Source organism: Homarus americanus, unplaced genomic scaffold (genome assembly GCF_018991925.1).
Source record: "Homarus americanus isolate GMGI-L3 unplaced genomic scaffold, GMGI_Hamer_2.0 scaffold49667, whole genome shotgun sequence".
In the NCBI taxonomy this organism is placed as follows: Eukaryota; Metazoa; Arthropoda; class Malacostraca; order Decapoda; family Nephropidae; genus Homarus; species Homarus americanus.
Genome location: NW_024738608.1, coordinates 7373313 through 7386515, shown reverse-complemented (window position 1 = coordinate 7386515; position 13203 = coordinate 7373313). Strand labels below are relative to the sequence as shown.

General features: G+C 45.3%; 1 protein-coding gene across 1 annotated transcript in view; it reads left to right on the top strand.

Moving 5' to 3' along the window:
- The first annotated feature begins 1514 nt into the window (after positions 1 to 1514).
- LOC121874218 (probable phospholipid-transporting ATPase IA) overlaps positions 1515 to 13203 on the top strand; it is a 124792-nt gene continuing 113103 nt past the window's right edge. The window contains exons 1-4 of the mRNA XM_042378255.1: positions 1515 to 1752; positions 6178 to 7273; positions 8379 to 8608; positions 11624 to 11828. Of these exons, the coding sequence (XP_042234189.1) occupies positions 6319 to 7273; positions 8379 to 8608; positions 11624 to 11828 (1390 nt within the window). The 5' untranslated portion in view covers positions 1515 to 1752; positions 6178 to 6318. The remainder of the gene's footprint in view (positions 1753 to 6177; positions 7274 to 8378; positions 8609 to 11623; positions 11829 to 13203) is intronic.

Genomic DNA, 13203 nt, shown 5'->3' with positions numbered 1-13203 from the left:
TGCTTGAAATGATTACGTGTATAATTGTAGACTTAACTCACAAACCCTTGATGACGATGACATAAACCCTTGATGACAATGACATAAACCCTCGATGACGATGACAAACCCTCGATGACGATGACATAAACCCTCGATGACGATAACAAACACTTGATGGCGATGACATAAACACTTGATGGCCATAACAAACTCTTGATGAAGATGACCAAATGATGTTTGAAGTGTTAATGAAATGATCGTTTCCTGTCAGGTTAGGTTAGCTGGGGCCCGGGACGAGCGTTGTACAGCATATACTCAGCTGCTGCACTTAATGTCTGCGTTGAAAGCATGACAAAAAGATTACCAAAAATTAGTGTTAAACAGTCAGAGCAGCTGGTCGTTAACGTTACAGTGAATCAATGCGTTTCAACAGTTAAGGCCTTTAAGTGCGTAAAAGGGGTTAGTAATTACACTAGTTCATCAACAGTTAAGAAGTATAAGAGAAACAACTCTGTCACCTGGCCAGACAGTCTCAGGCAGGAGTTTTAGGTATTTCGTTGATTTACAAATTGATTCGTTTTTTTTTTCATATACTCAATAAGGATGGGATTAGAGGGGAACAACCCCTCTTCTCACTCTCCCCTTTCAGTACACCATTACTCTTAACAGAGATGCTTAAGGGCACTCGTCCTCACAGGTCATGCCCCGGGTATCTTGGGGGGTTGGGGGGAGACAGATGTCACATATCCACCGTCAAATAAAACTCTAAGTATCCAGAGCAGACATTTATAAGTAATATTTAGTCATTTTATTCCATCAAGTGAATGTTTTTTTTTTCAGATGGTTGAAGTACTTTAGATTACTGACAAATAAAGGAACGTTCAAATACTGTTATCATAAAGTAATCTCCGTTCTGTGCACAGTGTAAACCTCGCCATCTACACACGCCTGCCACTTGAGCTCTTAATTTCGTACATTACACATAGCTCCGCTCATTTGAAGCAAAATAATACGGAATTTAATTTCGGTTATATTTGAACCGAAAAATTGGAGTGATGGTCGTGAAATACATATGCCTCACTGGACTAAATAGGTTGAAATCTAAACAGGCACTTCCGGCATGCATTAGAAAACCCTACCAAACTTCATTGTTCCACGTCGGATGCTCTTTGCTATCTTTTATTAACATATCAGAGGGCGTTTACCGTAAGATTATCGTGGCGAACCCCATAGCATGATTTACATTTACGTAACCCCTCCCATGCACCACCCACCCCATGGGCGGACTAATGGACTGACAGGTAATAAATCAATATGCTGTCCTTATAAGCAGTGGGAGCATAAGATGGACAGCTCAGGAAATTCACGTGCTGATATTCCCCAAAAATATGAGGCTACGCTGTGGCTAAACACTTAACGATTCTATCCATGGGCGAGGTGAGTGTCCAGTCGCCAAAGACCTTGCGGTAGTCTTAAGCAACAATGAAAGTATATATCATAAACAGCTAAAACATAAACTCCCTTTACTTTCAAAAGTTTTAACCCTGAAAAACATTGATAATTACTTTCCTTATTGCCTGATAGTTTTTGTCTAGTGTATGAATCCGTTTACAAGAACGGGCTGAAAAGAAACTGAGTTGTTGGAACACAGCAACAACACTTTCGGCTTTAACATTCCCGAGGGAGGACCAACCTACAACAGTCGTACTACAACTGAACTTTGCTTGGCTTAAGTAGCAAGGAAAGAGTAGGATAAAAGAGCAAGTTAGTGTAAGTATGACGCTTTGAGGCAAGTTTTAATGTTGGTAAAGTAGCAGCAATGGTTTTTACTACGGGCTGGGTGTAGTAGTAGTAGTTAAAGTAGTAATGTTTTTTTTTTTAAACGTGGCCTCCAGCCTCCCCCAATAGCCACACCTTCGCCACCATTTAATTACCTTAATATTAAATATCCTAATACATAAGTAGCTATCCTATCTGTGTTAAATTAGTTGAGCCGCAGATCTATGCGGCATTCATAGTCAATATCTGCAGCAGTTGTCGGAGTTGGGGCAGAAGCTCTCGTTCCCCTGAGGCAGAGCAAAGCCGACCGAAGGAGAGAGAAAGACAGTCGACATCTCATCCAGGCTGTAACATAACTTCTGGGCTGCTGCTTCTGTTCGGAGATCAACTCCGCGAGTCTGGCGTAGAAGCATCTTGCACTTGGTCCCATCCCACCAGAGGTTGTGAACACTAGAGGAGTGAAGCTGCCTTGATCAACGTTTTGAATTCTCTCCCCATATGCCCTTCTCTTGTCGTTCTCGTTCCTCCTATGTGCAGCATCGAGAGCTAGGTTACGGTGACATGCGGCCATGGGATAAAAAATCCTGATGTCGAAGAAAGCTCGCTGTCCCCGCGTCCAGAATCCTCGAGCACTAACGTCCACACGGGCTTCGTTAGATGTGTTTGAAGTCCTGTGTTGGAAGATCTCACCATCCAATGGAAGGAGGGTCGGTTCTACCATGAAATCCCGGCAGATTTCCTTCAACATATTTGCTGTGAGATCCATTACCTCGTCATGCCTCGTGCATATGAAGCCCCCCCTTCTTGCACACCATGGCGTGATCGCCATCATAGGAAGAGCCACACACGCATTGGGAAGGCAAACCTTCTACTGGCCGACCGTACCTTAGAGCAATGGCATCTATAAATTCTTGTTTATTAAGTAGTAATGTTAACAGTTAAAGTAGTAATGTTAATAGTAGAAGTAGGATTACGTGTTGTAGTGTATTTCTAGACTGCATACGGAAGTAACACTAACGGGTTAGTTGAAACACGGCTAAAATCTCTAGAAAATGAAGGTTTAGGATCGGCATCTGTTACTAGAAAATTTATGGTCATTCTAAACATAGGGTATACCCACACGACTGAGATTGAGACGTAGAACTATATCTAAGTGCTGTTATGGTGTACCGACTTTTGGTATGTGAACGCTCACTCTGTTTTGATTTTTTTTTGCAACCCTATGACGCAAACTAGACTGAGTGACTCGATGGTTTTTGGCTTGTCAGTCAGAAGGAATTTAACCAGAGAATTTTCATAAAGTGCTTGTTGAATTCTGGAATCTTGGTTCAAGTCGATAAATATCATGTATTACCGTATATTTTATACTAAAGAATTTATACAATGTAAGTTATATCTTGTTAATATACCGGTACTTGATACGTTTATGGAAAAATCTGTCATCATTGGTATAAAAAATTCATATTTGGCGCACGAAGTAATGTATCCATAAAGTGTATTTTTAGAAGTATAAAATTATGTTACTAAAACCTAATTTCTTCATGTGTATAAAGTCTATACTGTAAAAGTAGATTCAAGTATGAGAGAAACTAACAATGCATTTTCATAGTCCTTATGAGAAAATTCATTGTTAGATTTTTGCGTTAGTTTGTTTGTGAGTGTGCTTACGTTTGTCGTGCAGGTAAGACGCTGGCATGGACATTTTACAATGGCAAAAGTACATGAACTCGTGACAAACACAACCTCTTTTACTATCGTGAACAAAAGCAAACAAACATAACATTGCTATTGATATTACTTAAATGAGTAAAAACGACAAGAAAATGACGCTGACAGTAAATGCAGACTTACACAGAGTACTAAGCAAATGCAATTTCAGAACTAGATTGTACTGTACGTGCTGATAAAATAGCTAGATTCATTTACTGGATTTGAAAAGAATATAACTTTTTTTTCTGAGCTACATTAATTGTCGGGTGGGTGATTATACGGTATAAGACACACCTGCTTCCTCAGGATTTACGCTCATTGTTTTAAGGCTTGCTCCCCCATTTTTTTTCGTGCATGACGCTTCTGATTCTTACGTAGATGCGAGAGTACTAGGACTAGGCTATGATGTTGTAAGATAGATAAGACTTAGTAATATTAGTACTTGGAGAGGTGTAGTAATGATAGTAGTACTGCGATAGGTGTAGTAGTAGTCGTAGTAGTAGTTGCAGTAATGACATTTGAAAGTGAACAGGAAAGAGTGGTGTCAGAAATATCTTTTGTCTACTTATCAGACATTCCAATCAGCACAGTTCATTGTCCTGGTGTCTGCTTGTTGAGCTGGCGTCCTTGGTGGTGGCCTTGGCAAAGATTCCTGGCAGCTGGTTGATTTATAAGTCAGGGATCACAGTCATAGCCACGTCAAGCGTAATTCCTTTCACCACACCTCCTGCAGTCGACGGCGCGACACTGAACTTTAATCACGAATCTATCTGTAAAATAAATTAACTGATGCTTCAGAAACTAGTTATAGATGGAACGTGTGTGTTTTCTTGATGGTAAGTCCCTTTTGTACTGTATATCTTGACGGAAAAATTTCAGTGTGGGAATTTTATAGAGTAGTTTTTAGTTGAGTAGTTTATTGACAAAAGTATAAATACATGGTAAATATATACAATAGAATTCAAAATACATTTGTCCAACAAAATATTTTAAATCAAAACATAACATGTAAGGGGCAATTTCAAACTTAACTACTGTATAGATTCCAAGTACCTCGTGTACAGTCACTCACAAAAGTTTTGTCGCCTCTCCTGAACCACAAACCCCGAGATTGACTCGTGAATCCGAAACAATTATGGATAGAATAATGCATGTGTTTACTGCTTCGGGTTCACGAGTATGAATCTTGGTGTTTGTGGAACAGCAGGAGAGGCGACAGGACTTTTATGGGTGATTGTACATAATTACATAATTCAGGCACATATATTTTCGTTTAAGAGTTCACTGATACTGGAGAAAGTCAGCATATGATACCTTTCACGACAATGTGCAGAGAGCGGACAATCAATGAACACCTCTCATTCACTTTATACATGACTGTCGTCGCACTGACATACTCTCAACTCTGCTGGTGTGCTACTCCACCTGCCTATCTCTACTTTGAGGTTGTGAGACATTAGTCTCACGGGCGTCATCAGCCTGGTGAACGACTCACTGAAAATTTTGTAGCGCCAGCTGACCTCTCCTTTACCAGATTCGTCACTCTGTCTAATGGGGTTGTGTTACAGTCTAAGGTAATATTGCTCTCGCCATGAATCTAAATCCTGGTGTATTTGCTATTCTACATAAATTACAGTATATACCAAATGAAGAGGTTGTCCCATGTCCACTATCTCATGTTTTGATTTCATAAACTTGCATCTCCTCTTTGCGTTGTGAGAACTTTTTATAAACCTGTGGTGTAATGGTCAGCATGCTCCCCTCGCAAGCGAGCGGACCCGGGTTCGATCCACGGGAAGATGAAACTATAAGCAAGTTTCTTTACGCCCTTTGCCTCTCTACCCAGCGGTAATTGAGAACCTGGATGTTAATCGATTTACCCGTATTCCGGGTTAATGGTTAGCCAGTGCAGTTGGCGAGTGTCCGGTCTTCTCGGACTATTCCTTGACACTGGGTCATGCAGCTCGTTAACTCAGGGTTTGGTGGTGGTGTTAGCGACAGCTTCTACACCTTAAACAGATTCATGCCTAGTTGGCCCTGGGGCCGGCCATCCTCGTTACACAAGGGTCAAACATTATAAATAAAACGCTGTCAACTTTTAATCCCCGGTTATAACCCCTTAGTTGAAATTAAATTAAGTTTTTGACACATCAGTTCCCACTACAGTACTGCTATTTTTCGGGGAAAATTTTTTTATCTGGGAAACTCAGCCTTTAAGCCAGGGATGCTCAACCAGCGGCCCGCGGGCAGGATCCGGCCCTCCATAAATCAAGGCGACAAAATGCGTGCCACATCGCATCCGAGATACCATTTTCGTTTATTTATGTTCAACTTTTAACACTGATTTCTCGTAATATTATACAGTTTTTGTTGGATTATAATGCCTAATTATATAGTGTTATAAAGTATTCGATAGTTGCTCACTTAACACCATTCATACAGTTGTGTGGCCCCGAGTGCTGCTAGACACTAAGTTTGGTCCTCCTGCAAGAAAAGGTTGAGCACCACTGATTTAAATAGATCAACATAGTACTCCGAAGTGTGAAGAAATTACCATAACCATGTAGTTTAGCATACCTTTACGTCTTTTTAATGTGAGGGGAAATATGCTAATATTTTGTAGAAAAAAAATCTCGTCATTTACTGTACAGTATGTACGACAGCAGATGAAACATGTCTCATTCCCCACTTCCGTTTTCCTCGCAGGGTGTTATGGAAGTTAGATGCCGGCTGCAGCAGTAAGGTGCGGCGTGTCCTGGGGAAGGTGTGTGGTGCGGCAGGGGTGTGGCGCGCCCCGTGTGGTGAGGAAGGCGTGCAACTCTCCCTACTGTAGGGCGGGGTCTGGCAATGAGCGGAAGGAGCGGTGAGGGGTCGTACTATACCGTGGGTCTTGTGTCCACCCCGGCCCCTCAACACCTCTCCTCCACCACCACCAACATCCCGCCAACATACTCGGCCACCTTCACCACCACTCCTCTCCAACACCTCGACTACACGCTGGCAAGCATGTCATCAGGTTACACACTACCCCCCTTGTACAACGCCGAGGCTGCTGCAATCGTCCCTACCTGTACCTGCCCCTCCTCTTCCACCATTTCTCCCTCCTCTACCACCACCAGCTCCTCTTCGACTGCTACAGGCGTCTCCTCCCTCACTACGGGTGCCTCTTCCACCACAAAACACTCCTTCACCCCTACCCCCTCTTTTCCTCGGTATGGCACGGGCAGCACCTTCACCCCCCGCTTCGGCACTTCCCGGCCTGGTGTGGTGACCAGCGTGCCAAGGTCTACTATAATCACCACTCGCCCTCCAGCCTTCACCACGCTCACCACCCCTACCATCACCACATACACCACCTACAACCCAGCTATTAACAAGTTCACTACACACACGCCCACCACTACTAGCATTCTCAGGTACAGACCCAACACCACCACCTTCACGGCTCGCCCGATCACCACCACCACCACGTCGTCACGCTTCACCAGCACAGCGCCAGACTCTCAGGTATACACCCTTGCATCTCACTTTACTGAAGGCACCACTACTGACTCAGCCCCACCAGCCACTCACCCTCCTCCTCCCAGGGTCACCCTCGCTAGCACCGCCACTGCACACCGGCCAGGGCCAACCTGGCCTCTCAGGGTCAACCTTAGCTCGTCGGAGGGCTATGACAACCTCGATCTTGACCTCGGGGAGGACGTAGGACCTCCCAAGGGTCAGGTGAGGACACACATGACCAAGGAACAGTTCCTGGCGGTGCCTCAGCCTCAGCTGGAGTTGCATGAGGCAGGTGATCAAGGTAAGATGACATTAAGAGCTCTTTCCTGCAATACCTTGTTTACGGTGAGTTACTAACACCGCTGCCTCCCTAACCTTGTGAGTGTTTACAACATAACGTCATTAGAGCATAACGTACAGTGCGCATTACACACGGGCAGTCAGAGTTAATGTAGAACCTCCGCCAGTAAGACTAGTTCGTCGTCTGTAAACAATCGCCTGCACCACCACCTCTGGTCTTCAACGACACCTGAGCCCCGTGACCCACATAGTCGTCCTTGTGTATCCTAAGTATCCTTCGCCCGCTTTATTACCCATTCTTTGTTAAAATGCCACGTCCACCCCTAATTGACATTCCTCCCGTGTGTGGGGAGTCCACTAGTCAGTGCACAACTCGGCAGCTTCTCTCAGGTGCCCCCTCCCCCCCCGCAACACTTTCCCTGCTTTCTTATCCTTACGTCGCCACTCCGTTTCCCTCCCAATTTACTTTATTATTAGTGTTTAACTTGTACTAAACACTGTTACGCGTAACTGTGTACACGTAAAGGAGCATGGGTGTATGTAACTATAGAAACGAACATTTTGTACATTCAGCGGAGTGCACAGTATTTGTGTTACTGAAAGTGGGTCTTATAGATGTGACGGCCCGTCAGAGTATGTGGACGCAACAGACTGTAAACAGCTCACGGTGCACAAACAGGGACAGCATGACCAGCACTGCACTCGACTACTTTCACTTCCTCAATTGTAAAGTTAGGTACCCTTATATACCATAGGACAAACACAGTCTTGCCCTGCTTCAGTTTTTCATCTATAGTGGGTTAATATTTTGGCAAGGATGTTTTTCATGACGCACAATTAATGACGTTAGGTTAGGTTAGGTTGGGTTGGTTTAAATCTGGTTGGTTCAAGTTGGGTTGGTTTAAGTTAGGTTGGTTTAAGTTAGGTTGGGTTAGGTTAAGTAGATTAAGCTAGGCTAGGTTGGTTCGTTTTGCCTGTCATTAATAGTACACACAAAAAGTATACATCCTTACCGATAATATGTTTTATATTTCTTATGATGATGCATTATACCCATATGGTGTGAGGGAGCGGACCTAACCAGTATGTTCCTGTGCGGTGGTCAGTGCGGCGTGGATGGCAGAGTGCACAGGAGAGACTGGAAGAACGACGACGGGGAGGAGTGTGGAGTCTGTCTCTCTTCCCCACCTCCACCACCACACCCTTCACAACCACCTTCACCACCTCCTTCACTACCTTCACCACCACGGGAGTATCGACCACAGAGGGCGTCACCAACATGGGTAACAACATCACCACCACAACCTTCACCAACAATGGCGCCTATTGTAACCAGGTTAGCTCATCACCGTCTCCCCTTTTACCGCATATTATCAACTACCAGAGTGATATCAAGTCGTTTGATGTTTGTCACTCAAGGAAGTTACATACACAAAACCGGTATGTACAGTATTCCATCATTTCCTCACAGGACAACAAAAATGGTGAAGAATAGTGTAGTGTATTTGGGGTACGACTCCCTCAAGGAACACCACAAAAGACCAGACCCGTAGCCAGGGGACAGGGTTCTCTTTTCTTTTTCTTTTATCCTCTTGGCCATGAACTGCTCAGCTAGTTAGCTGCTTGGACGGTCGGTCACGTCTCTTAGGCACTGTTGACAAGAACTGGGCATGCACTGGCTCCAGCGGAGACGTGACCGATCGCCCAAGCGGCTAACGAGCCGATCAGTGGTGAAGAGGATAAATGAAAAGAAAAAGAATGTCCTCGTGACTGCAAGCTGTGTGTGGTGATTAATGTCACGGAATCGTCATTCGTACCCGTGACAAGCGGGGTACCACAATAGCGTGTACTGGACCCGTTGTTGTTTGTTTGTTTGTTTCAATATTTTTTTCATCCTCTTCACCACTGATCGGCTCGTTAGCCGCTTGGGCGATCGGTCACGTCTCTGTTACGCACTGTTGGCAAGTACTGGGCACGCACCGGCTCCTGAATGTACCTGAACCCGCTCCAGTGTTGGTCAAGTCTTGTCTTGAAAGAGCTCGCACTCGGTGCCGTCACAACCTTTCTGGTAGATTGTTCCAAGAGTTCACAACTCTCACTCCGAAAAAGTTTGCCCTCACAGAAGCTATATACTCCTCCATACAAATGTTTGTGGACGATGCCAAGTTATTCAGAGAAATTAAGAACTAAGCGGATTGTGAAGAGCTTCAAAAAATCTGTCACCTTCAACAGTGATTGAAGAAATGGATGTAAAGATTCAAATGTCACAAAATGTATGAGGATATACCTAGGTCGTATCAACAGTAAGGAGGCGTATCACATGTACGAACGGGACGAAGAAACACTAACAGAGACGGAATGTGAAGAGGACCTGGGTGTGTTTGTTGACAACGAATTGAAGTTCTCGGGCCATTGCGAGAAGGTAAATCAAGCAATTAAGCTAATACGTCTTATAAGAAGGTCGTTCAGATATCTAGACGGGACCGTCCCTCGTAACGATCTTCAAGCGTGAGGTGTTTCCCCGTTTGGAGTACTGTCACCTCGTCTGGTCCCCAAGATATGCTAGAGAATGTCAATTGATTGACAACTCCCAAAGGAGGGCCACCAGACTGGTGTCTGTGTTCCGGCACCTCAGTTACCCTGAAGGATAAGAACGTCTGCAATTGTCTAACGTATACTATAGGCGGGCAAGGGGTGACTTAATTGAAGTTTATAAAAATTTCAGAGGGCATTACCCAGTCGAGTGTTCATACCTGGACGACGCCCACCCCACTAGAGGTCACAGCTCAAGGTTGAAGAAGCCTCAAGTTCGGAAAGTTGTGAGGGCATCTTTTCCAGAGAGTTATTGAACTCCTGGAACAATCTGCCAGAGTGTTGTGACGGCATCGAGTGTGAGCTCATTCTAGACCAGACTTGACAAGCACTGGCTGGCTGAATAGTCAAGAGTCAAAAGTTTGTATGAAACAGTGAAACTGTCACGGGAATGAGTCTCCGAACTGACTTACCCTGACTGTCGTCTGTTGCGGGTGTACTGTTTTATAAAATTAGAGGTTACTACTATACACCAACTTTTGACGCTGACTGTGCAAGATGTCCGGGGCGTCGCTCCAGAACTAGCGCTTGGCGTGTGCGAGTCCGGAAGGAAGGAAGGAGGGGAGGGAGGGAGGCGTGGCGCGAGATAAATTATTTTATCACGAAATGCAGTGGTGACTAAGTGATAGCACTACTAACGCACTTTAAAACTAGCAAACTATGTAAGGAAGACAGATATGCTGCTCTAAAGTCTTAACAATGATAACAAATGAGCTACTTTACTTTATCCTCTTCACAAAAGTTGACAACAAAAAAGTAAAAATAAGACAATTTTTAAAGGAGTGTATAGTAGTCATCAAGATATAAGCGCAGGTGAAGGCCATGACGATATGCCCAGCAGTGTATGGGTCGTCGCCTCATACAGTACGCAGGGAGAGCCTTCCAGACACGAGGGTAACAACAGACACCCTTCTCACAGTCGTGCCGGGGTATACATAGCATTTTAGACTTTGATTTACATTGTTCATCACCGGCACAGCTGACGATTACCACCAACTTTTTTGTTTATTATAGAGTAAAATGACACCAAGGATGCCTCAGTTGACGATTATTTCTGTTACTGGCGAGTTTATAAAGATTAGAGAACCTTTTTTTCGCTTTAGATATAAAAACCGGCCGATGGCTCACTCTAAAATTAGTTTTCGTTTTTAGTTCCTCACCTAATTTGAAATTGCACTCAAATTTGAAAACTACGGAAAGCTGAATAACAAAGGGTAAAATTTGATCAGTGTTTAGTGATTACATATTACTTATATTTCTAATTGTCTAAAGACGTTTGTTAGTCTAAAATTAACTCTGCTGAGCACGTGTTAAGGGATCATTTTAAAGGTTCAAAGGTCAAAGACGGCTTCAACTGGATTTTATCTCTGTATATTGTCGAGTATTTAGGAAGGATAGTATGCCCAGTGCTTGTCCAGTTGTCTCGTCACTACTGGTCAAACTAGCAGTGGAGTGTAGAACGGCCCTTGTGTTGTGCTCCTTGTAGGTCATGTTTATGGGACATTTCCGGGGTGGTACGATGTCTGCCAACTCACCTGATTATTGTTGTTGTTGAACGTACAGTGTTTGTATACTTGCACCATCTACATACATTCCATACCTGCATTATGTAAAATTGTTTATATACAGTAACTGGACTATGTGTGAATTGTATACCTGTCCTACCTATATACATTGTTTACACACGTGTTTAGTTTACGTTCATGTTGAATTAATGACGATTTTACTGAATAAATAACACAAGAACAACTTCCCACAGGCTGTAGAGGGGGACGAGGAGGAGGCGGGGGGTGTGTGGACAGTAGAGGGGGATGAAGGTGCACCCCACAACAACACCTCCCCCCACCAAAGCATGGACCACTCCAGCACCTCGCCACCACTTGAAGAGTCGTCGCCTCACCCACCACCTCCCCACCCGGACACCTCGGACTCCTGCTTCACCTTACACGACGTACCATTGAGAGGTGAGGTCCTACGGTGTGAGGGGCAGGAGGGAGGGTGATGAGAGAGAAGGGAGGGGCATGAGGGTGATGGAGGGGGATAAGAGAGGAAGGGGGGAGGGGGGATAAGAGAGGGGGAGGAGGGGGATGAGGGAAGAGGGAGGGAATGAGGGTGATGGAGGGGGATGAGAGAGGAAGGGGGAGGAGGGGATGAGAGAGGAGGGGGAGAGGGAAGGGGGAGGGGTGATGAGGGAAGAGGGAGGGTAATGAGGGTGATGGAGGGGATGAGAGAGAGAAGGGGGGAAGGAGGGTGATGAGGGAAGAGGAACGGGGGGAGGAGGGTAATGAGGGGAAAGGGGGACAAGGAGAAGAGAGAGAAGTGGGTTGTGGAAAGGGTGAGGGAGGAAGGAGAACTTAGTTGTGAAGGAGGAAAAATGGGAGGGAGAGGTGAGAAAGGTGTTGTGGAAGGGGAGGGAGAACCTGATTATGGGAGGAAGAAGGCGGGGAAAATTGGGGTGGGGGTGGAGGAGAGCTGGGTGGGTGGGGAAGGAGACTGTAGTGGTAGGAGGTTGTGATAATAGACACGAAAGTTGGTGGAGGTTGTGGTGGTGGATGGTGGTAGGAGTGCCGGATGGTAGGAGATGGTGGTAGGAGGGTGATGGTGGTAGGAGTGGTGGTAGGAGGTTGAGGTGTAGTGGTGAGTGGTAGGAGTTGTGTGGTGGTGGATGGTAGAGGTGGGTGGTGCAGATGGTGGTAGGAGGGTGGAGGTGGATGGTGGTAGGAGTGTTGTGATGGTGGTAGGAGCAGGAGAGTGGTGGTGGTGGTAGGAGGCTGGTGGTAGGAGTGCCGTGATGGTGGTAGTGGTAGGAGTGCCGTGGTGGTGGCAGTGGTAAGTGCCGGTGGTGGTGATGTGTGGTAGGAGGAGTGCGTGGTGGTGGTGTGGTGGTGGTAGGAGTGGTGGTGGTGGTAGGAGTGCCGTGATGGTGGTAGGAGTGCCGTGATGGTGGTAGGAGTATTGTGATGGTGGTAGGAGTGCCGTGATGGTGGTAGGAGTGCTGTGGTGGTGGTAGGAGTGTTGTGATGGTGGTAGGAGTGCTGTGATGGTGGTATAATGTATGATGGTCTCCATACAAGGCCTGATATTCTAGTGGTCTCCACATGGCCTAGTCAGTATGGGCAGTGCAATACAGAACTTGAGCTCCTTTGGCTGTTCAACTGATTTACTTGGCTGTCATCCTAACTAGAGGTGGTCATGCTGAGGGACGGTCAATGGTCTGTGTAGGATCCCTCCATTGTCCTTGATAGTCTAGTCATAGGCTAATTTGTAACCCAGAGCTGTTATTGCTTACACAGTTTGAGATGATAGACTGTTCTTTAGGTCTGCCATCCTCAGTGTAAG